Source organism: Talpa occidentalis, unplaced genomic scaffold (genome assembly GCF_014898055.3).
Source record: "Talpa occidentalis isolate TD23 unplaced genomic scaffold, MPIMG_talOcc4v2.1 talOcc4.10, whole genome shotgun sequence".
Lineage (NCBI taxonomy): Eukaryota > Metazoa > Chordata > Mammalia > Eulipotyphla > Talpidae > Talpa > Talpa occidentalis.
In genome coordinates this window covers 69,690,323-69,716,995 of record NW_023600993.1, presented here as the reverse complement: position 1 = coordinate 69,716,995, position 26,673 = coordinate 69,690,323, and the positions used below count along the sequence as shown (strand labels likewise).

The following is a 26,673-nucleotide window of genomic DNA, read 5'->3' as shown; positions in this document are numbered from 1 at the left end:
AGTGAGAAGCACTACCCCAGGGGCCTCCCTGGTGGCTCAAGGGGTTAAGAGTCAGCACTATGAAGCAATCTGCAGCTAGTGCAGCATGAGTTCGATTCCCAGCCAGGGAGGTGACCCACACAGTGCTGCAGACCTCACCTGTCTCGCCCAATGCTCCCTTCAGCAATGTATTTCAGTCAATCCGCCTGTTCTGCTCCCCACTCTGTCTCTAGTGAGTCCTCTCACCCTGCCTCCCTGCACCTCTGGCCTGTACCCTAGCTCTTGTATGCATAAATGAATAAATCTTTAAAAAAATTTTTAAAAACCCACTACCCCATCATGTATCATTTAAAAAAGTTGTTTCAGTTATTCTTCCATTTTCTTATTAAAAATATCAGCAAATACATTACAGATCTATAAATCTTGTTTTTTTCTTATACAAAAGGCACTACATAATCTTTTGCATCTTTACTGTTTTCACTTTAATAATGGTGTGTTTTAGAAAAATTAAGTAAAGCATTTCCCTGACATAATTCTTGTTATACTTTTTAGTGTATATAAGAGTAATGTGGAAGAACAAGTCTTTTTCAACACTAAACATAAATGAAAATTCTAAAATAGTTTACCTTTTATTCAACATTTACCTTGCACATTCATTTGGTTCCTCTGTGGCATTCTTCAGTAAAATATTTATGAGGTAATGCTAAAAACACAAAATTAAGTAAATTAAGTAAAATAAAAACTTTGTTTTCTAGGTAGTTTCCCAGATATTCTGATCATGCTTCAGGTAGTCAGAAGCTAGAGAAGGACCAGGGGGCTCTGCAGATGCCCCTATCTAAGAGAACTTCAAGAATGGGAAACACAGGCTTGGGGAAGCAGCACGGAAGGTGGTCTCAGCAATAACCTCTCTGGGCAAGTAATCCAGCCTAGAGAACAGTGGTTCTGGGTATGCAATAAATGAGACTTCTAGAGAAGAAAAACTCTATTTTATTTTACTTCAATTGGATATATATTGTACACTATACACATTACAGATTATACATTGTAATCATGATTTATAGAGACAGACAGAAAGGCAGAAAGATAGATAGGCAGACAGATCGATAGGCAGACGTATTCTGATACCTGAATTTTTTTTTTTTTGTCCCAAAGTCAGTTGGGGAGAGAATAAATTCTTACTTTTATTCTCTAAGGAGTAATTTGGAATTTCAAATTAGCAGGAGTATTTAATCAGTACAATGGTAAGATCAAATATTTAGCTTATTTGAATTATTTCTTATAAATTCATTTGATGTACTAATGCAACATAATTAACCTAATAAAATTATTACAAAGGATAATTTATTACATAATTACAATCCACAGGCATAATAAACAGTTCTTAACAAAAACCCTGAGGACCATAATAATCACTTTTAACTGAATCTAATACATATAAATCCTTCTAAATAGCCTTCTAAAAGAACTATTAGAACATTTAAATAATACAGCAAAACTTTGAGGCGTAAGTAGATACTAATGGAAGAGAGAAACATAGAGCTGAAATTATAAAATGCTAAAGTTAAGATTCAGTCAAATCCATCATGTACCTTGACATCTTCGGTTCCTGTAATGACCTCATTAACTTCTGGCACTGACTGAAGTAAAGGGATCTCCCGGTAGGTGTTTGGAAAGCAGACAAGAGAACCCAGAATGGTGAGAGCTTCTGAACGAGGTGCCTGCACACAAGAAAGGGAAGCACACAATTTTCTGTTTGTAAGTTAGAAACTTAACATAAGCGTCATGTCGTACTTTCTCATGGTTTTGAAAGGGAATTGATAACCATTTTATCCTAGATAAGAAATCTTAAACTATACCTAGTTATTTTCTTTCCAGTGATTAGTTAAGTAGAGAATTTTCCCTAAATGAAAAGGCAAATTCCCTAAGAATGGAAAAGATCACTAGAGTTGGATATAAACACACATTGTGAAAACTGGTCTAGAAAGTCATTTGGTGTCAGAAAGGCAAGTGAGTCATTCATAATTCACATTTTAGTCTCAATGTTCTTGAAAATGCAAAGTAAATTATATCAACTTCATATTATTTTTGCTGTCAACAGAGTTAAGAAAAATTCATAATGAAGTATGATTGCAGCAGGGTATCAGATGGGTCCTGTTTCATCAAGAACTACTTTGCAAAATATCATAACATATATGTATATCTGACATCTAGTGGGAAAGAAAACCACTGTCCATTATTGGAATTATGTATTTAAAAAAAGGAGGCATTTCACTGATTTCAATTTAGCCTACAATTACTAGAATCAACCATTAGCCAAGAATGAGAACAGTACAGGATTATAAAAGTGTGTCATCCATCTACCTACCTATCTATCCATCCATCCCTGTCTATCTATTCTTATCCAATAATTACAATGTCAGTTAAGACATATAGAGTGCCAGCCTCACTCTAAGTGATATACAAACATTTCCTAATAGAATGTCCTCAACAACCCAATGAAATTTAAATTAGGTGAAACAGAGGTTCAGAGAGGTTAAATAGCTTTTCAATATCATATACCCCATAAGTGACAGACCCTCCGTGAACTGAAGATTTCTAACGCTAGCTTCCACACATGCTCAGCATTTGGGGTACGAAATGAAACAGAGCTTTCCTCCACTCAGAGATGGCACTATGCTATATGGGGTTGCGGCCAAATCATAGCAGCCTGATACATTCATTTTTTTACCTAGCTTTATTCAGAGATCTTCTGATGGGAAACAAGATGAGGCAATATGGTTTTGTTTTGTTTTTCCTGTTCAATATGGTTAGGATATACAGTTGGATATAAACTAGTGCTGTGAAAACTGGTCTAGAGATTCATTTGGAGTCAGAAAGCCAAGTGATTCAGTCATGATTGTTTCATGTGTTAGTCTCCATGTTCTTGATAAAAATCAACTGCTGCTAAGAGTCACAAAAAGAAGAAGTCAGCCAGGCTGGAGTGAGGGAATGAACTGAGAAGGTAAGAGTCACATTGCAGGCAGGGAATGACAAAGGCAAAGGCACCAGGGCATCTGTGGAACTGTTAGAGGTCCCACATACACAGAACCCAGAGAGCATGAGAGTGTGCATACAGGGATGGGGGAGCTAAAGTGAGAGTAGTCTGAGAAGGCACTGGGGTATTTAGAGAAGGATCACAGGCCAGTTGTCATCTCATTCCACTCTGAGTGTTGCCACCACAACCCCAGCAGCAGTGTGGTATCCCCAAGAAGAGTAGGGACTTAGAAAGTATCAATTCTGTATCCCGGTAGGTGCTCAATAAATATTGCCTTCATATTAAGAGTAGCCATTTACGTCTTTGTTTATCAAGTGAATTCTGATCACCTTCATATCTGTGCTTCAGCATCACCTTTCCATGAAGACTTTTCCAATATGCATCTTCCCCTCCACCTGTGCGGAGTGGGGTACTCCGCAGAGTGGGATACTCCGGTTAATTCCACCAAGCGGAATTAACTATTCCTATATTGCTGACCCTCTGGTTTCTGGATAGAATTCTACTATGACTGCAAATATTAACACTTAGTTTACACATTTGATTCTTTGAGTGTAGGAACCCTGTCATGCTCATCCAGGACAATTCCTGGCACACAGTTGATCCAAAGTCAATGTTTCCCAGACAAACCTTGTTTTGTCAGCCCTCATTAACTGCTTCTCAGAGTCTTAGTTTAGACTTCATTGGGGTTGATTCTTTTCCCTGAGTGGCCTTGAACTATTACGTAGTGTGTAACCCTGGTTTGCACTGTAGATTTTTGGATAGAATGCTAAATGATATAACAACTGGATGCAAAGTAACAGATCTTTATTAAAGTTTTATTAAAGAATGTAGAAAATCTACAAAATATTTTTGCCTAAGCATTAAGTCTATGCTGAGGAGATGGAAAAATGAGGCCTAGGTGCTAACTATTGATATATAACCCAAAAAGAGATAAGTAGTTCAAACCAATGGTGGCATTAAACCCAGGTCTGACTCTATGAATCTAAAGGGACTAGATATATGTAATATCTATCTTATGTACATACCACGATTGACCTGTAATTTGTTGATGGCCATGTGGATTGGCTCGAGTCTTTGGCCATTAGAAAGAATGTTGCTAAGCACAAGTTTACACTCATCTTTTAGTGGTTTGTATAAACCTTTCTCTTTTTCTCATCCCCTTATGTAGTGAAATCTCCATAGTAGGAACATTTCAAACTTACAACTAACTTGTGTTATTAACAAAGGTGTAAAACAATAGTACTTCATTAATTAAAAAAAAGTTTTAAAAATATTTAACTCATGTTAACTGGAAAATATGACTGAGTAGGAGTACCCCATTCAAATATCTCTCAGCAGTAGCCTGACAATTTTAAACCTCAAGATTAAACTAAGAGAACAATGCAAATTCAAAGAATTAGTTTCTTTATGTAACTCTTGATATTCATATTCTCATATTTTTTCTTTTCAAAAAATATTTTGTAAGACTACTTTAATAGCTCATCTAAATATAATTTGTCGGGCCTCCCTGGTGGCGCAGCGGTTGAGCGCTGGGTTGCGAAACTGCCTGCAGCCTCTGCAGCACCGGTTCGATCCCCAGCTGCTCCCTGGCCACCAGAGGAGGGTCCCACATGGCGCGCAGACCTCTCCTGCCACCCGCTGCTCCCCTCAGCAGTGTGCTTCGGTCCTTCTGCCTGCTCTGCTCCCCGCTCTGGCTCTGGTGAATTCTCTCACCCTCCCACGCTTCTGACTGTACCCAGTGCTTGTATAAATAAATGAATAATAAATAAATAAATAAGTAAATAAATAGAATTTGTCACAGAGCGAGGCCACAATGCATGATATTATCCCTAGAAAGGGACCCAGCGCCCCAGGATTTTTATAAGAAACTCATGGTGATTAAAGAAAATTTCAATACAAAGTTATGATTTTTCCTTCCTGTATATCCTGTAATATTGACTTGGATGATTAAAAGTAAATCTGAAGGTCCTTTGAGATTATCCTAAAATCTTTTACAAAAATAATGGAGTCATATTCTTAAAGAAAAAAAAAAGCTGAACAAATTCAATACTTTTTCTTCCTTTTTTTCCCCTACTATTCTTTTCTTTTTTCATCCTTCCTTTTTCCTTTTACTTTTCTCTTCCCTTTGCTCTTTATCCTTATAAGAAAGAGTACATGAAAACACCAGCATGCAATAAGAGTCACACAAAGTATTAAAAATAATTTAATTCAAAACCCAGGTTTGCAGTTTGAATTTACCTTGCACCAAAGAAAAAGTAGAGCAAAAAAGTAATAATGTGTCAAACAAAATTTAGGTGGTTGTACAATAAAATGATTTCAATACAAATACTGGAAAACAGTAAATGTAATTTTATTTACACCATTTGAAGAGGAAAAAATGACTGAACAGGTTATTGGTGTACAGAGCACAAATGTGAGAAGCCCTTTAAATTTAAGTGTTTAAGAGTATTCTCTCTAAAGACATTTAAACATCTCCCTAACAGTGGAAGCAAAAGTAGAGATTGAAATAAATTCTCTGTGTAACCCTTAATATGCTATTGGTCCACTTGTTTCTAATTTTTCATTAAAAGAATTGTTCCAAAATTTCATGACACATTAACAAGAAAATATGTACTCCTTTTCTGGTTAAAATTTTAGTGTTCTAACATTTTAGGAAAATATTTTCTATTAGACTTATCATAAACAATATTTTAATAATAATAATAAAACCCTTAATGCCATGTACACTTAAAATTTTCTTTTAACTACAGACACCTATGTCTATTCCAGCATTTTCTGGAAAATGTTAATAAGATTCTAAGAGACAAGTTCTGCTTCTGACTGTGTGAATGTGCTGAAATATTAGTGAGGATATGATTTCTCACACTCTGGCCTTTTGATGAAACGCCTTTCCAATACCAGTGTGTCATCTTATCCTACAATTTCACACATCAGCTGCCAGGGCATCTATCCGAGAGCCCAGTTTCACATTGCACTAATGAGTCAACACCTGTTAAAGAGTGGAGAAATCTGAACCTTGTTAGCGATTGTGAAGCCTCTGGGGAGTTTGGATGCTGAGCATTGTCATACTCACCGCCAGCATGTCTGTACTGAGGACCCTGGCAGCACCAGTGATGAAGTCCCCCACCAGCATTGAGAAGCCAGGCAAACCCAGGGAAAAAAATCGGGGTGGACAGTGTCTTATGATGGTATTTAAGATATCCTGAAATATAAGTAAACATAACTGTAAGTAACTTTTAAGGACAAAATTCCAAAGGAGACTGCTTAAATATATGGTTATTATATGATAACCTAAGAGAACACAGATCACATACATTTTTTATTGAGAGGGGTGCTGGGAGAGGAGTTAGTCTAGGGGAGTGCTACTGAACCCACTTTATAGGTAAACTGTCAGATGCCCTGCCCCAAATCTACATCATGGCATTGGAACTAGATACTTCTTCCATCCTCCACTAATGGTGAACTCTTTAGCCAAGTCAGGGGATTGCTGATGTGGATACACAAATGAAACCTTCAAACATTATCTCTACAACTAGAAATACATTCAGTCTTTGACTTATAAATTTCTTCAATTTTCAAAAGCTAAAGCACACTGTTGTATTAAAAAAAATCTTAAAATAGATGAAGAGATGGAAATTTTCACTCTTTGGGTAATCTCATATGCTAAACAACAGGAATGGCCCAAGTGGTAGGCTGAGAGCAATAGTCGGCGTGGCTCTGAGCCCAAGAGATGGGGAGTGCTGTGCAAAGTGCAGCAGCATGAAGACCATCGACTGCCCAGACACCTTATACCCTTGGGCCTTCGTAACATCCATTCAGTGGGGGCCTGGGTGGCCCCTCATGCCCCGTTCTGTTCTGAGGCAGTCACAGTTTCATTCTTGGACAAACCAGGAACACCATTGGGAGGTGTTCACACCATCTAGGGCCAGTCCACATCTCTGAAGCCATCTGTGTGAGAGTGTTTGTGTGCAAGGGGATTAGTAAGAAAACCACAAACTCCTTTTATGCAGTTCTAGGCCATGCACATTAATAAGTCGTACTGAAGCTCTGTAGTTACGTGACTGGTGGTTATATGACCTATAGTTAAGTATCAGAAGACAAGTAGAAAGCAATACAAGAAAAAATCTAGTTTCTTTTCTCAGATTTCAATGTGACTGTTTAAAAATAATTTAAAATAATCTTGATTTAATCTAGATTAAAGTAGTAGCAATATGCTAAATTCTAACATGTTTAAGTCCTTTGTAAAATAAAAAATAAGGTCATTTAACAATGTGAAATCTTAAAAAAAATCATATGTTCATAGAACATTTGTTTCTAGGTAGTCCCCCCCTTACATAAGTGGCTTCATCTACTTTCTACAAACCATGCTGTTTATATCCTTTAAATGACTGTACAATGCTTATTCGATTAAGAACTCATATGTGTTAAATGGTTTAACCTATTAATTTAAAGTTTTAGCATTTAAAAGACTTTTCCCGAATGAAAAATAGGTGGATTGGAGGAAGGAAGGAAGGAAGGAAGGAAGGAAGGGAGGAAGGGAGGGAGGAAGGAAGGGAGGAAGGGAGGGAGGAAGGAGGAAGGAAAGAAGGAAAGAAAAACATGAACCATGCTTCTTTCAAGTTAATGTTTAAACCTGCTTTAATCACATCCTTTGATACACTTTAGGGTCCATATCAGCCAAGGCAAACATTCTAAGGGGCTGAGCAGATGGATGCTGCAGTTTAGAAAGTGTGTGGTAAACTCATGCTCCAAGAGTGGAACAAAAGATCCACCTTTTTCATAATTAAGCCTCTGATTAATGCCCTGGGCTCCTCACCACACACCTGTAATTACTCAACAGAGGTACGCATTGTGCTGGGCCTTGTCTCAGAATATCAGGCATCAAGCTATCCAGCAGCAGATGGAAGCACATTTCTGTTGACATATGCTGCAATGAAAGGATTCATGCAAACCTGGCTAGCAGGTAGCAGAATGCCATGCATTTGAAGATTAATAATGCAAACAACCATGATGTTAACTTTGTAATGTTTGTGTTAATTCCATCTGCTGAGATGAGAAACTAAGCTTTGAACCCTGTAGGTTTAAAACATCTTTAGCACATGCTTATTTCAAATAAGACATTTGCACCCCTGGTGCAAACATAAATGTCTTCTGGGATAAGTTTATGTGGATTGTGAACTAAACCCTTTAACACACTAAAACCAGAGTTTGTAAATGGAATTCATTTTGCTTCCTAAGATTCATATGTATAAAGGCAACGGATCTGTAAATAGGCACTCACAAAAATTACTAAGTTGCCATCGATACTAAAGACAGCAGAAATGCATGTAGCCGATATGGCCGAGATAAAGTCACATAGCTCCCCACCCCCTGGACTTCGGCCAGTCACTTCAACGGAACCTGTTTCTATGGGCAAGAAGACTGCAAAGAAAGGGCAAAATAACAGATGGCGAGCCTACCCTACCCTGCCACCCACGTAAGACAGAGCCCCAAGGAGATGAGCGGTCTGTGCTGCTGCCGCCAGTTGAAGACAGCACTGGGGTAGGATTAAAGTGGGGGTTAAAGAGGAAAATACATAACCAGTGAGCCAAATTATGGTCATGTCTGCTTAGTTTGCTTATCCATACTGAAATGAAACACACAATCACAAAGACTCTATCTTTGTGATAACTTTTTCAAATTAGGAAAAACTGTGTGGTGCTCTGAAGAGAGCAGTTGCAGATTCCCAATAGACACATCTATAAGGGGCTCCAATCACTTCTAGCAGAATCCTTTCACCTTCCTTCTAATACAGTAAGACCATAGTTATAATTGGAAAATTTGGAAAAATAAAGATCTTCAGACTCTGAAACATTCTTCAGTCTCTTGGGTTTTGTATATGGACAGGACTAAAAGGCGCTGCCCAAGCTTCAATTATTCATGTACAACTCTAGTGCATTTTGTCCTGTCTAAATTGAACATTATTAGTCTGTTTTTCAGAGTAACTATTTTATACTTAAATAGGATTATTCTGGAAAACTAGCATCTTGTGGCATAAATAGGAAATAGTCTTTAAATCAATACAATGATGATAAACCACAGTTACTGAATTTTTGCTAAATGTCACTGATGGAAGCTCTCCTTGGTAAAAGGGGTGGTTTTTGTCTTCAGGGTGATGTGAGAGAAGTTCTGCACCCATGCCACTGGCTTACTGAGAGAGTCACAAGGACAGGGAGTGATGAAGAAAGGGGTGACCCTTCCTAGTGTGTGATTCAATGCTATCTAGGGCCACCTCCATGTGACCACCTCTGAGAAAGGCCACTGCACTCAAAATTCGGCATGCTGAAAACTCCAGAACTGGGGCCATGAGACTTAATTTTAAGGTCTAGGGTATGTGATCGTGGGCAGATCCTGTCATGCCTAGAGCTTTACATGGGAAAATTCCTCTTCTGGAGTTGTAGCTAGTGGTCTAGTAGATATGAACCTAACCCTTTGCAAACTGAAAAGGATCATACAGAAATAATCACAGTGACATGGTTTTTTTTTTCCAAAAAGGGAAGGACTGAAGGATTTTATTTTCTAGACTTTACTTTCTAGGTATACTTTGGAGAATTAGTAAACTATTATTTTACTGATCTTCAGAAAGTATTTTTACATTTCAAAGTGGTACAAATAAGCCCCTAAGATTCTATTTACCAGAAATTTTAAAACTGTAGAAATTAATGTTCTCAAATAGCATCATTACTCCCCAAAAATCAATTAGGCATAGTGTATATAAGTAATAAGACAAGTAATAAGATAAAAACAGGGAAAAGATCTCTTCAGATTTTCTAGGGTCCGTTCGTCTACAGAATTCTAGAATTTAATCCAAACAAGTGAGTTTGGTAGTAAAATTAGCTTCTTTTCCATACTTTAAAACAGACTAAAACAGTAAGTTTAACGAAAAAAATGAACTCTAAAATAGGAATTGAGCTTATTCTTCAAAACTGACAGCATGAAGTATAGACAAAACTCTTTCACTTGCTTTTGTTCAAAGGAAATAATATTCATTCTGCAAAATGCTATAATACAGCGAATTGACCACAAAACTAGTATTTTTCTCTTGCTTTTGGTTCACACATGCTACACAATGAGTGTGAAAACTAGTTTGTAAGCCAGTAATTGTGAATTTGCAGTTTATCAAAAGATTCAGGTTTATGAGAAAGTAACTAGTGAGAACATCTGTCTCTTATCACTGATCTTACAAAAAAAAAAAAAAATCAGGTAATTCAAATAGAGGCGTGTTGTTTCCTCTCCTCCAAAGCACAGTTCTATAAACACAAGCCACATTCAGCCTGGTAAATGAATCGCTTTAATTGAATGCTATGTACACAGTAACTGGAAAAGCCATAAGTGATAAGAAAAACATATGGTGATGGCAACAGAAATTGGTTTATTCATTTTGCATAGTGTTATTTCTTTAGTTCTCTTATAATTGACCTTTAGAATGATAAATGTGTAAAATAACTTTGTTTATTATGGCTCCAAATCTTTCAACAATTACACAAAATGAAAATTTAAGGAAGGATTCATTCTGGAAGCATTTCCATTGTTTACATAATTGCACAGCTATAATTTAGTGCTCATGTTGTTATGAAAAATAAAAAAGGAGCGATTACAGACCATTTCGATTCAAAATATTGCACAGTGGTATCAAAAAATGGGGGAAAATGTTCACTTTAAAGCAGTTTAAAAAGGATTAACCCTCTAAACAAAAACATTTCAATATTGTATTTTATGAAATACAAATGTTCAAGAAATAGCCATCTTTCAAACAGAATTAGAAATGTTGCAACTGTACTTTCACACCAATTACATATATATTATTCACTTAATATTTGCTCAGGGCCCAGCAGATGATGGTTGTAACACAATAGCCAGCCATCTGTCTCCCTGCCTTTCCTTAGCAGACTCTTGCCTGCTCCCCAGTAGCAAACAGATCCAGTTATTCCACCTAAAGTCACTCAGACCTTCCAGAAGGCGGCATAGAATGAAGGAATAAAATCCATATATGCAAAGTCACTGAATCTCCTTTTAATGTTTTATTTTTAAAAAAACCAACATGATATACACTTAATGACTTCACTGACATTCTTCAGAGAACATATCTGTGTTTCACCTAGAAAATTCTATAGAAATCCCTTTCATTGATAAATCGACAAATGTCCAGATCTAGTTATCACATTAATCTGGCATTAAAAGATATGATTCATTCAATGCCCAAGTGATATTATCAAAATATCTAAATGCAAAAAGATAATTTTCACATTAAACCTGGATGTAATTTAAGCTTTCTTTAACAAAACTTTCTTGGGACTCCCTGGTGGCGCAAGGGGTTAAACACCGCACTATGAAGCAATCCACAGCATGTGCAGAACAAGTTCGATCTGCGGCTGGCCAGAGAGAAACCCACATGGCAAAGCAGACCTCTCCTATCTCGCCCGCTGCTCCCCTCAGCAGTCTGCCTGTTCTGTTACCCACTCTGTCTCTGGTGAATCCTCCCACCCCCCCCACATCTCTGGCCTGTGCCCCAGCTCTTGTATGCATAAATAAATCTTTAAAAAAAAACAATTAAAACTTTCTTTAACAATTAAAAAACAGTCACAATACTACAGTACTGAGAAGACATTTTTAACTATCAGTCATTGTCTTATTGGCAAAGTCTAGAAACACTGGGTGATAAAAAGGTTTTAGGGGGCCTCCCTGGTGGTGCAAGGGGTTGAACACAGCGCTGTGAAGCTGCCCGTGCCTCTACAGCACAAGTTTGATCAGCCAGGGAGTTACCCACATGGTGCAGCAGACCTCTCCTGATTCACCCGCTGCTCCCCTCAGTGTACTTCGGTCTATCTGCCTGTTCTGTTCTCCACTCTGTCTCTGGTGAATCCTCTCACCGCCCACACTTCTGACCTGTACCCCTGTTCTTGTAATCATAAATAAATAAATCTTAAAAAAAAAAGGTTTTAGCTACCCAACAGACACATCTCAAGAGCCGTCACAGTGCCAAGGCTAGCAAGTCTATGCTTCTTCATCTTTGAGCACAAAGACATCCTTTACATACCACATCCATTACCTGGCCTCTTCAATGCTCTGCACTGGTTCGGGGAGAGATTTTTGTTGATAAAATAAAGACTACATTTAAAAAAAAAAAAAACCACAGTAGATGATGTCACCAGCATCGTATTTCCAGAAAAACCACTAGAAACAAAAACATAGCAGGACAAAGCTACAAAATTATTTTGAAGATCTGAATCAAGGAGTATGTGGCATTTACTATGCATTATCTGTCAAAATTGTCAAGTACAGAACAATCTGGAGAAAAAGTGATTTTTATAAGTGTTGGAGAAATGTGTCTTTTATAGATGGATGTGATTTTCCTAGGTGTAACGATGTGACCAAGGCCAGGAGAAACATGGCAGGACAAAGTAATTGGGCTTTGTGGTTGGAGAAACAAAATCCCCTAAATACTTCTCACTGTGAGAAAAGCTATGAAGAAGACACTGAGCTTCCTTGATAGCACCCTGCAAAGGAGAAAGGGAGTAAGAAATAAAACCAACTCCTGATGGCCACAGGAGCTGGTTCAACCATTTGCCTAGCATCAGGATTTGGGGAGTATTAGAACAAGTGGGTAGGTGGGAAAGAAAGTTGATGCAAGTCTCAAGTCATGAAAGAGCTCTGTATATATTTTATTGCATTACAATTATTAATCCTTCATCAGAGCAGAAAACTATGAAGATTGACTCCTTAGGGAAAAATGGTAGATTGGTTGACTGATAGATTTTAAAAAACACTACATAACGTTTATTTTTTATACTGATTTTGGTATGTCACCAGTTTAACTGCTTTTTCTTTTGGTTGTTTGTAAGAGCTTTACTGAGATATAATTTATGATGAAATTGACCTTTAAAGTGTGTAATTCTATAAGTTTTAAGTATGCTCATAGAATTGTGCACTATCAACACTATCTAATTTGACAACATTTTCATCAGCACAAAATGACACCTGCTACCTACTAGTGGTCATTCTCCACTATTTCTCCCCCAGACAACCACTAATCTGTTGATACTTTGCATCTCTATTTATGTCTATCCTGGATATTTCAGAATATGGAGTCATACAATATGCGGCATTTTTATCTTTCATTGTAACATTTTCCAAGGTTCATCCATGTTACAACATGTAGCAATACTTTATCCCCTTTTATGACCAGAAGTCTTCCATTGTATTGATATAACACATCTTGTTTATCCTTTTATCAGTTGATAGGTATTTGGGTAGTCTCCACCTTTTGGTGATTAAGAAAGGTGGTACTATGAAAATTTGTCTAGAAGCTTTCATTTGAATGGATATCTACCTAGGGTTCATATATGTTTTACTTTTGAGGAGCCATAGCAGCTTAGCTACTTTATTTATTTTTTATTTATGCATACAAGAACCAGAGTATAGGCCAGAGGTATGGGCGATGAAGAGGATTCACCAGAGATAGAGTGGGGAGCAGAACAGGCAGATCTACTGAAATACACTGCTGAGGGGAGCCGTGGGTGAGAAAGAAGAGGCCGGATGCAACATATGGGTTAGCTGGGGATCGAACTTGGGCTTCAGTGGCTGGTGGAAGCTTGATAGAGCTGAGACTTTAACCCCTGCACCACCAGGGAGGCCCCCACTTTACATTCTTACAAACAATGTATAAGGATTCCAATTTCTCCACCAGGGCCTCCCCTGGTGGCACAGGCCGTTGAGCGCCATGCTGTGAAGCTGTCCACAGCCTCTGCAGCGCTGGTTCAATCCCACCCGGCCAGCGAGGGTCCCACATGGCGCGGCAGACCTCTCCTGTTGCGCCCACTGCTCCCCTCAGCAGTGTAATTCATCAGTCTGCCTGTTCTGTTCCCCACTCTGTCTCTGGTGAATCCTCTCACCCTCCCGCACATCTGGCCTGTACCCCGGTTCTTGTATAAAATAAATAAATCTTTAAAAAAATAAACATCCAAGTGAACATGAAGTGGCATCTCACTGGGGCTTTGTTTTCTATTTCCCTAGTGACTAATGATATTGAACGTCTTTTCATGTGCTTCCTGGTCATTATTATACCTTCTTCAGAAAAGATTTTAAGTGCTTCACCCACTTTTAAATCGGGCTGTTGATATTTTTAAGTTTTAAGGCATCTCCAACCAAGAATACTCTATCCCGCAAAGCTCTCCTTCCTCTTTGAAGAAAGAATATGGACCTTCCCAGACAAACAGAAACTCCGGAATTTCATTGCAACTAAACCCCCACTCCAAAAAATACTACAAGGAGTCCTAAAGCCAGAACCTCAGAGGGACGAATAACAATGAAAGAAGGCCAAAAAAAAAAAAAAAGTTATTAAAAGAATAAATAAATAAAATCAAAGGAAAGACAAACACAATGGCAAATACAGATGTTAACATATCAATATTAACTCTAAATGTAAATGGACTAAACTCTTCAATAAAAAGACACAGAGTGGCAGCCTGGATTAAGAAACAAAACCCAACCTTTTGCTGTCTCCAGGAAACACATTTAGCTACAAAAGATAAAAATAGGCTCAAAGTTAAAGGATGGAAAACAATCCTACAAGCAAATGGACCAAAAAAGAAAGCAGGAACAGCTATACTTATATCAGATAAAACAGATTTCAAACTCAAAAAGATAAAAAGAGACCCCAATGGTCACTACATTATGATCAAGGGGACAATACTTCAAGAAGAAATAACACTCATTAACATATACTCACCAAACGAAGGAGCACCAAAATATATCAGACAACTGTTGTCCTCTCTGAAAACAGACATCAGAGAAAACACATACGTAGTGGGAGACTTCAACACACCACTATCAACAATGGATAGATCAACAAGACAAAAAATAAGTAAAGAAACCAAAGCTCTAAATAAGGACCTAGAGCAATTAGGCTTAACAGACATCTATAGAACACTAAACCCCAAAAAACGGAGTACACATTTTTCTCAAGCGCACACGGATCATTCTCCAGGATCGATCACATACTGGGGCACAAGACAAACATCAACAGATACACCAAGATTGAAATCATATCAACCATCTTTTCTGACCATGAAGGCATCAAACTAGAAATAAACCATAAAAAGAAGGCAAGGAACTTTCCTACCTCATGGAGATTAAAAACCACACTACTGGAAGACCATTGGACTAATGAGGAGATCAAAGAAGAAATTAAAAAATTTTTTGAATTGAACGACAAGGAGGACACTAATATCCTAAATGTATGGGATGCAGCAAAAGCAGTAATAAGAGGAAAATATATAGCAATAGAAGCTCACATCAAGAAACAAGAAAGAACGCAAAGAAACAACCTCATCTCGAAGCTCAAAGATCTAGAAAAAGAACAACAAAAAAACCCCAAAACCAGTAGAAGAAAAGAAATAATAAAAACCAAAGCAGAAATAAATGAAATTGAAACTAAAAAAACAATCCAAAAGATCAATGAAACCAAGAGCTGGTTTTTTGAAAAAATAAATAAAATAGACAAACCCCTAGCCAGGCTCACAAAGGAAAAAAGGGAGAAAGCACAAATAAATAGGATCATCAATGAAAGAGGAGAAATCACAACGGACACAACAGAAATCAAAAGAATAATCAGTAACTACTATGAACAGTTATATGGAAACAAGTTTAACAATCTAGAGGAGATGGACAAATTCCTACAACTCTACAATCACCCAAAGCTAGATAAAGAAGAAATAGAACACCTAAACAGACCAATTACAATTAGCGAAATTGAAATGGTAATAAAAAACCTCCCCAAAAACAAAAGCCCAGGACCTGATGGATTTACAAATGAATTCTACCAAACATTCAGAGACGAATTAGTGCCTATCCTTCACAAACTCTTCCAAAAAATTGAGAAGGAAGGGACAATACCAAACACGTTTTATGAAGCCAACATTACACTAATACCAAAACCGAACAAGGACAACACAAAAAAGGAAAACTACAGGCCAATCTCCCTAATGAACACTGATGCAAAAATCCTCAATAAAATTTTAGCTATCAGAATCCAACAATGTATCCATAAGATAATTCACCACGACCAAGTTGGATTCATTCCAGGGGCACAAGGATGGTTTAACATCCGAAAATCAATCAACGTTATCCAACACATCAACAAAAAGAAATATAAAAACCATATGATAATATCAATAGATGCTGAGAAAGCTTTCGACAAAGTGCAACACCCATTCATGATAAAAGCCCTTGAAATTCTGGGGATACAAGGAACATACCTCAACATCATAAAGGCCATCTATGACAAGCCAACAGCCAGTATCATTCTCAATGGTGAAAAGCTGAAAGCAATTCCATTAAGATCTGGAACAAGACAAGGATGTCCACTCTCACCATTGCTTTTCAATATAATACTGGAAGTCCTAGCCAGGGCAATAAGACAAGAGAAAGACATCCAAGGAATCCAAATAGGAAAAGAAGAAGTCAAACTATCACTATTTGCAGACGATATGATATTATACATAGAGAACCCCAAAAACTCCACAGAAAAGCTAATTCAACTCATCAATCAGTTCAGTAAAGTGGCAGGATACAAAATCAACACGCAAAAGTCAGTAGCCTTCCTATACACAAACAATAAATCTGAAGAAGAAGAAATCAAAAAGACCATCCCTTTTGTTATTGAAACAAAAAAAATCAAATATTTGGGAATAAATCTAACAAAAGAGGTAAAGGACCTATACAAAGAAAACTATAAAACACTGTTAAAAGAAATAGAAGAAGACACAAAGAAATGGAGAGACATCCCCTGCTCATGGATTGGAAGAATAAACATTATTAAAATGGCCATCCTACCAAAAGCAATATACAGATTCAATGCTATTCCAATCAAAATTTCAATGTCATTCTTCAAAGAAATAGAACAATTATTGATGAAATTCATATGGAATCACCAAAAACCCCGAATAGCCAAAGCTCTCCTGAAAAAAAAAGAAGGGAATGGAGGCATCAGACTCCCAGACTTCAAACTATACTACAAAGCCATAATCATCAAAACTGCATGGTATTGGAACAAGAACAGACATACAGACCAATGGAATCGAATAGAAAATCCAGAAATAAACCCACAGATTTATGGTCAACTAATCTTTGACAAAGGAGCAAAGAATATGCATTGGAGCAAAGAAAGTTTGTTCAATAAATGGTGCTGGGAAAACTGGGTCGCTACATGCAAAACAATGAAGCTTGACCACCACCTCACACCATACACAAAAATCAACTCAAAATGGATTAAAGAACTAGACATAAGACCTGAAACCATAAAATATATAGAAGGAAATATAGGCGAAACACTACGTGATTTGCACATCAAAGACATCTTTACAGACACATCACCCAAAGCAGTGATAGTGAAGGCAAAGATAAACAGCTGGGACTACATCAAATTAAAGAGCTTTTGCACAGCAAAAGAGACAATAACAAAAACAAAGAGAAACCCCACCAACTGGGAGAACATTTTTGCACCCAACACTAATGATAAAGGACTGATCACAAAAATCTGCAAAGAGCTGATGAGACTCAACAACAACAAAGAAAATAATCCAGTCAAAAAATGGGCAGAAGAGCTTAAAAGAAACTTCTCTGAAGAGGAAATGCAAATGGCCAACAGGCATATGAAAAAATGTTCAACATCACTTGTCATCAGGGAAATGCAAATCAAAACTACCATGAGATACCATCTTACACCAGTGAGAATGGCACATATTAAAAAAACTAGCAACAACAAATGTTGGCGAGGGTGTGGAGAAAAAGGAACTCTTCTGCACTGTTGGTGGGAGTGCAAACTGGTCCAACCACTGTGGAAAGCTGTATGGAGATTTCTGGACCTACTAAACATAGAGCTTCCATATGATCCAGCAATTCCACTCCTAGGTATTTACCCAAAGGACACAGAAACATCAATTCCAAAGAACACCTGCACCCCTATGTTTATAGCAGCACTATTTACAATAGCTAAGCTTTGGAAACAACCCAAATGCCCAAAAATAGATGACTGGATCAAGAAGATGTGGTACATATATACCATGGAATATTACTCAGCATTCAAAAAAGATAAACACATGCAATTTGCAGCAACATGGATGGCGCTGGAAGGGATCATGCTCAGCGAAATAAGCCAAAAAGAAAAAGAAAAATACCGGATGGTCTCACTCATAGCAGGAATCTAGAAAACTTAAATAAGGGACCAGGAAAATGAATAACTACAAGAAAGTGAAAATCAAAATCAACAAAAAACTATGAACCAGAGACACTTTTAGGGGGGCGGGGGTGGGAGGGGAGGGATTGGGGTCAGAATGGGGGGGCTGCAATTGTATGGGGAATATAACAATAAAATTTATTAAAAAAAAATAAAAAAAAATAAAAAAAAAAAAGATGAGAACATAAAAAAAAAAAAAAAGTTTTAAGGCATCTATATATTGTGGGCACTAGAACCTATAAAATATTTGATTTGCAAATCTTTTTTTTACCATTTTGTGTATTGTCTTTTTACTTGTTGATTGTGTTCCAATGCACAAAAGATTTTAATTTTGAGGATGTACAATTTATCTATTCTTTTGTTGCTTGTGTTTTTGGTGTAACAGCTATGAATCCATTGCCAAATTGAACCAAGGTCACAAAAATTTACTCCTATCTTTTCTTTTAGGAGATTTATAGTTTTTAGCTCCTGTCTTTAGGTCTTTTTCATTTTGAGTAAATTTTGTATATGGTGTAAGGTCAGTGTCCAACTTTATCCTTTTGCCAGTGAACAACCAACTGGTATTGTCCCAACACCATTTGTTGAAGAGACCATTATTTCCACATGGAATTGTCTTGATACCCTTGTTGAAAATGAGTTGATCATAGATGTATGGGCTTAACTTCTTGACTCTATTCTGTTCCATTGATCATTGTGCCAAAGTTTTACCACTACCACACAATTTCTTTTGAAATACAAAACTGTGAGCCCTCTAATTATATTCTTTTTTTTCAAGATGCTTTGGCTACTACTTGAGGTCTCTTGTATTTGCATACCAATCTTAGGATCAACATTTTCATTTCTGCAAAAAGGACCCTTGGGACTTTGATAGGGATTATGTTGAATTTGAAGACCAATTGGAGATCTTAACAATATTAAGTATTCCAACGCAGGAATATAGGATATTTTTCCATATAGTTATTCTTTAATTTCTTATGGAATTGTTTTGTGGTTTTAAGCATATACATCTTACACTTCGTTATATATTTTTCTAAATAATTATTTCTTTTTGATGCTACTATACATGAAATTATTTTCCTAATTTTATTTTTTTAACTGTACATTGTGATGGATAGAAATACAATTGAATTTTGTATACCAGCCTCATATTTTACAACCTCAATGAATTCACTTACTTATTTTAGAGGGGATATTTTGGTGTGTGTGAATTCCTTAGGGTTTTTAATATACAGATTACGTCATTGTGAATATAAATAGGTTTCTTTTTTGTTTTCCAGTCTAGAAGCCTTTTATGTCATTTTCTTACCTCACTGCTCAAGCTAAAATCTCCAGCACAACATTCACAGAAGCAGTGAGAATGGACATTCTTCTGTTTTTCCTGATCTTAGGGAGAATGTGTAAGTTTAAAATGGAAATACCTGTTGTTCCTTTGGTGGGAAGAAAGCCAGAACCTAGGAGGTAGTATCCAAATCCAGACCCACCTTTTCTCAGAAGGTTTTTGGAGACTAGGGAATTAGTGCTTTTCTTAAGGTCACTCAGGGTACTTGGAAACCAGGGGTTCTGAGAACTTGTCCTCTGCCACGTCAGTCAGGTCATCCCTTCTCCCCAAGTCTTCAACAATGTAACAAAAGAAATCCCCTTTTACTCTGACTACCCTAACACCTTGCTTAAAGCCCATAGATCAGGAAGGGCTGCTCTTACATGTGTTTTCTATAATGGACAATTCACAACTCAATGGGAAGACTGACAGGGAGATGGCCAACCTATCAGGAAATTCTGGCACATTTACAATTCCATAAGATAAGGGAACTGCTGAAGGGTCACAGAGCAAAGTAACTTGCCAGCTGCACCAATCATGCCTTGAAAATGATGAGACATTACTATATAATGACTGCTGTAGCCGTGACCCCGATAGGCTTCAAATCCACAACATTACAGTTTGTACAACAAGCTGGCTTAATGAGGCTGATGCAGATGCTGCAGAGCAGTTATTAACTCCTCACAATGAGACTTTAGTAAATGGTGACTTCAATAAGTTGTTACTAGTAAGTCATGAAAGAGGGAATGTCAAGATTCCATGAGACTTACGTGTGCATAACGTGCTCTCAGAGTTCTGGACATTGATGCAGCACTCCACCAAAGGACCACCCCTTAAGGCCAATATTGAGGGACAAGTCTAAGCAGAAAGTCACTTGTATATCCAAGGGATTTTCAAGGGGTTTGGGAGTAGGCTGGATGGGTGGGACAGGAAGACACTAAACTCTACCTTTTCTGAGGCAACCAAAACCAGGACAAGGCTAAACTGAACCAAGTCTTTCCACTGTCTCTTCCATCCTGCTCCACTACACCTTTTTGGAGCAGAAGCAAAACAGAGACATTGCCATTAAAGATAATGGGATGGTTAGAAACACACTTATAGTACATGATTGTGCAAGTAATACATTAAGAGGAATTACTGGAAAGAGTAAAGAAGGCACACATATAACATAGGTAGTAAATATATGGGCAGTCCTTTTTTTTTTTTTTTTTTGTGGGACCCTCGCCGGTGGCTGGGGATGGAACTGGCGCTGCAGAGGCTGCAAGCAGACTCGCAAACCAGCGCTCAATCACTGCGCCACGAGGGGAGGCCCTGATATGGGCAGTCTTACTGTTTCCAGGTTTATTGATTATCCTGTCTCAGAGTGCATCGGCTAGAAACACATTCTTCTTAGAATAATGCAAAGAAATTCTCAGATGAAATCATAGGCGTAACACATTCAGGTGCTGCCTAATGCCATGGCTGCACGATGCATGAAGGTTTAGATAATATCGCCAATGATGCCAAGTAGAACAATCATCTCATTCTCATGCTGGAATCCAGATTTTGACTGGACTGTAAACTTGTTCACCTTAGAATGAACTAACAAAATTTAGTATGGAAAATACATAGCTACTGAAATTGGTAACAAAGGTATTTAATTTGTTCCTTTGGAACCATGGAAACCTAGAAATGATCATTATTCCATCTTTTCATTTTACAGACATGGAGTAAGTCATCAATCAAGGCCAGAAATTACGCTAAAGTTTGGACACGAACCCAGGAGGATCTTCCTCCTTAGAGGAAGAGAAAAGTTAACTCAGAATCAGTGAAGATTCTTTTGACATTTGTGAGTAAAAGGACCCATACACAGAACAGTGATATTTTGAGGACATTACTTAGCTCTGAAATATAAACCATTCTAGTGTCTCATTCACTTTGTTTAAAAATCATTTTAAAATGCAACAATACTTTTTAAAGAAATACTTTTATTCTTGCTTTCATAATTTTATAATCTATCTTATTTTTATTTATTTTTTTAAAGGAGTGTTTTTTTTAAGATTTATTTATTTTTTATTTATACAATAGCTGGGGTACAGGCCAGAGGCACGGGTGTGTGTGTGTGTGTGTGTGTGTGTGTGTGTGTGAGAGAGAGAGGATTCATCAGAGACAGAGTGGGGAGCAGAACAGGCAGACAGACCAAAAGCACTGCTGAGGGGAGCAACGGGTGCAACAGGAGAGGTCTGCTGTGCCATGTGGGTATCTGCCTGGCTGGTCGGGAATCGAACCCATGCTACAGAGGCTGTGGACAGCTTTGCAGCCCTGTGCTCAACCCACTGCGCCACCAGGAAAGCCCCAATCTAGCTTATTTTTAAATGAAGTACTTTTTTCTTACATCATTGTTAATTTTTGGACAGTGTATGATTTCTCCCATCAGATGGGGTTACTGAAGCTCTCCTGCCACCAAAGCACCCACAGTCCACTGCCATAGTGAAGGCAATAAATAGCTGCCTCTGTTTAAAAATGTGCTTCTGAAATATATATCATAACTCTCTCACAAAAATATTATCAGATGAGGGAACTGGATCATAAAATGCTATCTACAAAATAAAAATGAGCTGTTCCCCAAAACATTCTTCTTAAGAAACTGCTGAAAGAGACTGTGTGTTTGCGCTGTGTGCTGGTGCAGATGTGCCTGTCTGGGTGGAGATGAGCAAGCGCATAATGGCAGTAGTTACAAGAATTCCCTGGGGAAAACAAATACCAAGAAATGCCACAGAATTTCAACGAGAAATCTGGATTCCTATTTTTTTTCCTTAAAACGGGCACCATAGCCCACAGCAGCTGCAGGTTCTGCGTTCATTTACCTGTAGCCTCAATGCTGCTATAAAACACATTGTCTTCTGATACTGTTAAAGAGTACTGTCCAATGCATTTACTTTTCTTAAATAAACATGATTGTGCCACTTTAATGAACCTGGAAATACCAGATTTTGTTCTATTTTTATTGAATCAACATTTACTATAACATTATATGAGTTTTAGGTGTACATTACTGAGAAACAAGAGTATCTTCTACATTAAGATCCCTGCTAAACACAATTCTATCCAGCATAATTGTTCCTTTTGTCCTGATTTGCCCAATTTCCCCTTCCCCCTTCCCTCTGTTAATCACTAATTGGGCTTATAATCCAAAAGTTTATTTTTGTTTTATTTTGTTCATCAGTTTGTTTTCTCTAGATATCACATGAGTGAAATCATGTGGTATTTTCAAATGTTTCTTTTACTTGCTGAAATCGAGAAACCTATTTCTCAGAGTTGGATGAAAATGAGGCTGCTTGGTGACACTGAATTCCCTTGCTTGGAACCAGGAACAGGTTAAAGAGAAAAATAATTCCGTTAGTGTTTCCCATGGCTTCTGGTGTGCTCTCAAACCAAAAAAGAAATCTACTTTGTAATATGGTGGTTATTCATTATTTTCACTCCAGGGTAACAAAAAAAGTTTGTTTCCTTATAAGTAAAATTATTCTACTTGCATATAGGTGCAAAATCGAACTTTTCACCATGTTTATGTTCTGTTAAAAAAGGGGGGGGGGCTCCCCGGTGGTGCAGCAGGCTGGTTGCAGCAGGTTGAGTGCAGTGGGTTGAGTGCAGTGCTGTGAAGCTGCCCACAGCCTCTGCAGCGCTGGTTCAATTCCTGGCTGGCCAGGGAGATATCCACATGGCATGGCAGACCTCTCCTGCCTTGTCTGCTGCTCCCCGCAGCAGTGCTTTCGGTCTGTCTGTCTGCCTGTTCTGCTCTCAGCTCCATCACTGGTGAATCTTCTCACCCTCCCATGCCTCTGGCCTGTACCCCTGTTCTTGTATAAATAAAATCTTTAAAAAAAAAGGGAGGGGGCAATCCAGTGGTTCCTCAGTTATGGGAATCTACAGACCACCCAAACATTGTGGAGCAGAGGTAGGGGTGAGTTGCACAGAGCAGTCACAGTAATGTTTTTAGTTTTTGCTAGGGCAACAGAATTACAAATCTCCTTTCCCCTTCTTCTTCTTCTTCTTCTTGTAATTAGTTTGTGTTTAAACAAAGAACTCCCAAGAACAGCTGAAATTTGAGAGAAAAATCCCAGAAATAGTCAGTTCTATCAACCCATTTATGGGAGAACCTCAAGACAGAACCACTAACAAAGCAGCAGTATTCACAAATACTGTATTCTGAGACATCACCTGGCCTGCCTATCTTACTGAGAGCTCATTACACCAAACTCCATGACTCCAGGAAGGCAAGAGCAAAAGGTAAGGAATTATTCCATCTAGAATAATTAATGGGCCTCTAGACAGCTGACAACTCACTGCTTCAAATTCTAGGACTATTTGTATAGCATTTGTTTTTTAATTCACAACTAATGAAATTCATTTTGGGGACTTAAAAGGATTTTTTTAAAGATTTATTTATTCGTGCATATAAGAACCGGGATACAGGCCACAGGAGTGGGAGGGTGAGAGGATTCACCAGAGACAGAGCGGGGAGCAGAACAGGCAGACAACTGAAATACACTGCTGAGGGGATTAGTGGGCGAGACAGGAGAGGGCTGCCACGCCATGTGGGATTCTCCCCGGCCAGCCAGGATCCAACAGGCGCTGCAGAGTAGCGCTGCGCTCAACCGCCTGCACCACCACTGGAGGGAGGCCCCTTTAAAAGGATTTTATTTCTTTAAACACAGTTACTTTCAGGCAGATGTTGAGGGGAACAAGGAAGTAGGAAGAGGAGGGATTTGGATATAAACTCCTAAAAGATACCACTAATTTGTCCTCTACCTTTAGGCAGATACTTTGTTTTCTGAGAAGCAATTTCATCATCTGTAAAGTGCTAATGAAAATGCAACCTGCCCCACAGAACCCTGACAAAGGGTGAAAGATTTATCCAAAACCATTTTGTAAATTCTCAAGTCTCATACATCACTGAAGCAGTAATTCTAATCATGATCTTATTAAAATGTTAATTTTTCTAAGATCAATTGAGAAATAAGTCTTGAAACAGATTTGACTTAAAATCCATTCATTAAGAGTTTGAAATAGAAAACAAGTCATTCTGATAATTTCATATGAAAACACTTAACAGTAAATTCATAAATTTCTCTACCGTTAACCAGATTGAGGGTACCATGTCAACTGCTGTGCAGCAGATAAAGCATAACCCCTGCCTTCTAGCAATGACCTCACAGTTATACAGAAGAGAGAATGAGGCCAGACCAAGATCATAGAGCTCATGCAGGGGAATGGCCAGTTCTCCATAGGGACCCCAGGGCAGGAAACAAATAGGAGATACAAGGCACAGAAGGCACAGGTTAAACACTAAGATTCCAATATGGGGCGGGGGTGGGGGAGAGAGAGGCAGGTATTTTATTTTATTTTTAATGTCCTATTACTAAAAGGGTCTTTTTCTAAAACCGTTTTTCTAAAATTTCTCCAGCCCGCAAATACCTACCAATGACTATTTTTCCAAGGAAAAACAAAAGAAAAGCTGTTCATTGTCCTTTAGAAAACAATGTTCTAAAGTGTGTTCCAGTAAATCACATTAATAGCTGAACAATCTGCAATTACCAAACCACCACTTATTGTCATGTATTAAAAAGAAATCAAGACAAAAAGAGATTATCCCCCAGAAGGACAGTACTTTCTCATAGAAACAAAACTTGCAATTTGAAATGCATTTCTTGATGTTATTTCCTGTATCCAAACCTATCCTTTGGAGCAAAAACCATAGTCATGATTAAAAATTTATATTTAAATCACCTCTTTCCAAATGTTAGTTATGTCTTCCCCCACTAAGCACAATTTAGTACTCTATAAGTCATCTCTCTGTTCTGTGGTCCATTTCTGCCTAACACAAAGTGTGAATTTTCTTAATTCATAGAATTATAAATGGGAAAAGATCATCCTTGCAGGTTATTAATGATGTTCCCAAACAACAGGGAATCCCTTCTGGAGTGACTGGACCAGCTCCAACTGAAGCCCTAATTTCCTCACCTTTCCAAGACCCCAAAGAGAACCATTATACTCCCATTTCATAGAACTAGAACCTCAAGCCAGAAAAGGACACATACGGTCACTAACTCAAGGACTTCAGTGCAAGACATTCCAGTTCGAAAGTGGATGGCCCCCTTCACAGTGAGGTGGTCCGGCCATAGAGCCATGGAAAGATAGGTTAGAGCTCCAGAGATGACAAAGCCAAAACCAATCACCCACCATGTCTAACAGGAACTGGGTTAGCTGGAATTCACCACTAGTCCCTGTTCTGGAGGTGAGACAGTCTGATCTCTCTCCCCACAGGTGTGTCTCTAAGATATTTGAAGAAAAAAATCATCTGTGTCATTGTGCAAACTCTTTACTATGTAAAAACTGTTCTCTTCCTATTCTTCTTCTCAGCCACTGGACACTGTGAGTGGGGGGAGCAGAACCACCCTGTGTCCAGTCTGTCCTCCATCCACACTTGCAGTGCTTTGGGTTTTGCAAAGGCAGTACACACCACTCATTCAGACTGAGCTTCTAGACAAAATATATTTCAGATATTTTACATATTTTCTCCAAATTAATCAGATCACTCCAAGATTTTTTAAGTTGATTTGTAAAAGGCAAATGCAGAATTTTATAAATTTTACAAATTTCATAAATTTATAATTTTATAAATTTTATATGTTCAGTATAAAACATCTGCCCTCTAATTTTAATCTCCCTGGTTAAATTTTTATATGTTTTAACTTCCTTGAAAGTTGAGAGAGGTAGTCTTTCACACTTTCTTTTGACTACGGAGTTTTGTCCCTTAGTTTTTGGTTTGTCATTTAGTTCTTTTTTTTTTTTTTTTTTTTTTTTAATTTTCTAGAGGCATGTCTTATTTATTTATTTATTTATTATTTGTTTGTTTGTTTGGTTTATACATGCACTGGGTACAGTCAGAAGCGCGGGAGGGTGAGAGAATTCACCAGAGCCAGAGCGGGGAGCAGAGCAGGCAGAAGGACCGAAGTACACTGCTGAGGGGAGCAGCGGGCGGCAGGAGAGGTCTGCTCGCCATGTGGGACCCTCCTCCAGTGGCCG

At 38.0% G+C, this 26,673-nt stretch overlaps 1 protein-coding gene across 7 annotated transcripts in view; it reads right to left on the bottom strand.

Annotated features, from left to right (window-relative positions):
• Positions 1-26,673, bottom strand: part of RALGAPA2 (Ral GTPase activating protein catalytic subunit alpha 2) — a 329,205-nt gene that overhangs the window by 142,697 nt on the left and 159,835 nt on the right. For all 7 annotated transcript variants that reach the window (XR_008552100.1, XR_008552101.1, XM_054695973.1 and 4 more), the window contains 3 exons: positions 6,087-6,215; positions 1,569-1,697; positions 624-682 (listed from right to left, as the gene is read on the bottom strand). Coding sequence is in view for 5 of the 7 variants with exons in the window: in XM_054695973.1 (XP_054551948.1) it covers positions 624-682; positions 1,569-1,697; positions 6,087-6,215 (317 nt within the window). In the remaining 2 variants the exon portion in view is untranslated. The remainder of the gene's footprint in view (positions 1-623; positions 683-1,568; positions 1,698-6,086; positions 6,216-26,673) is intronic.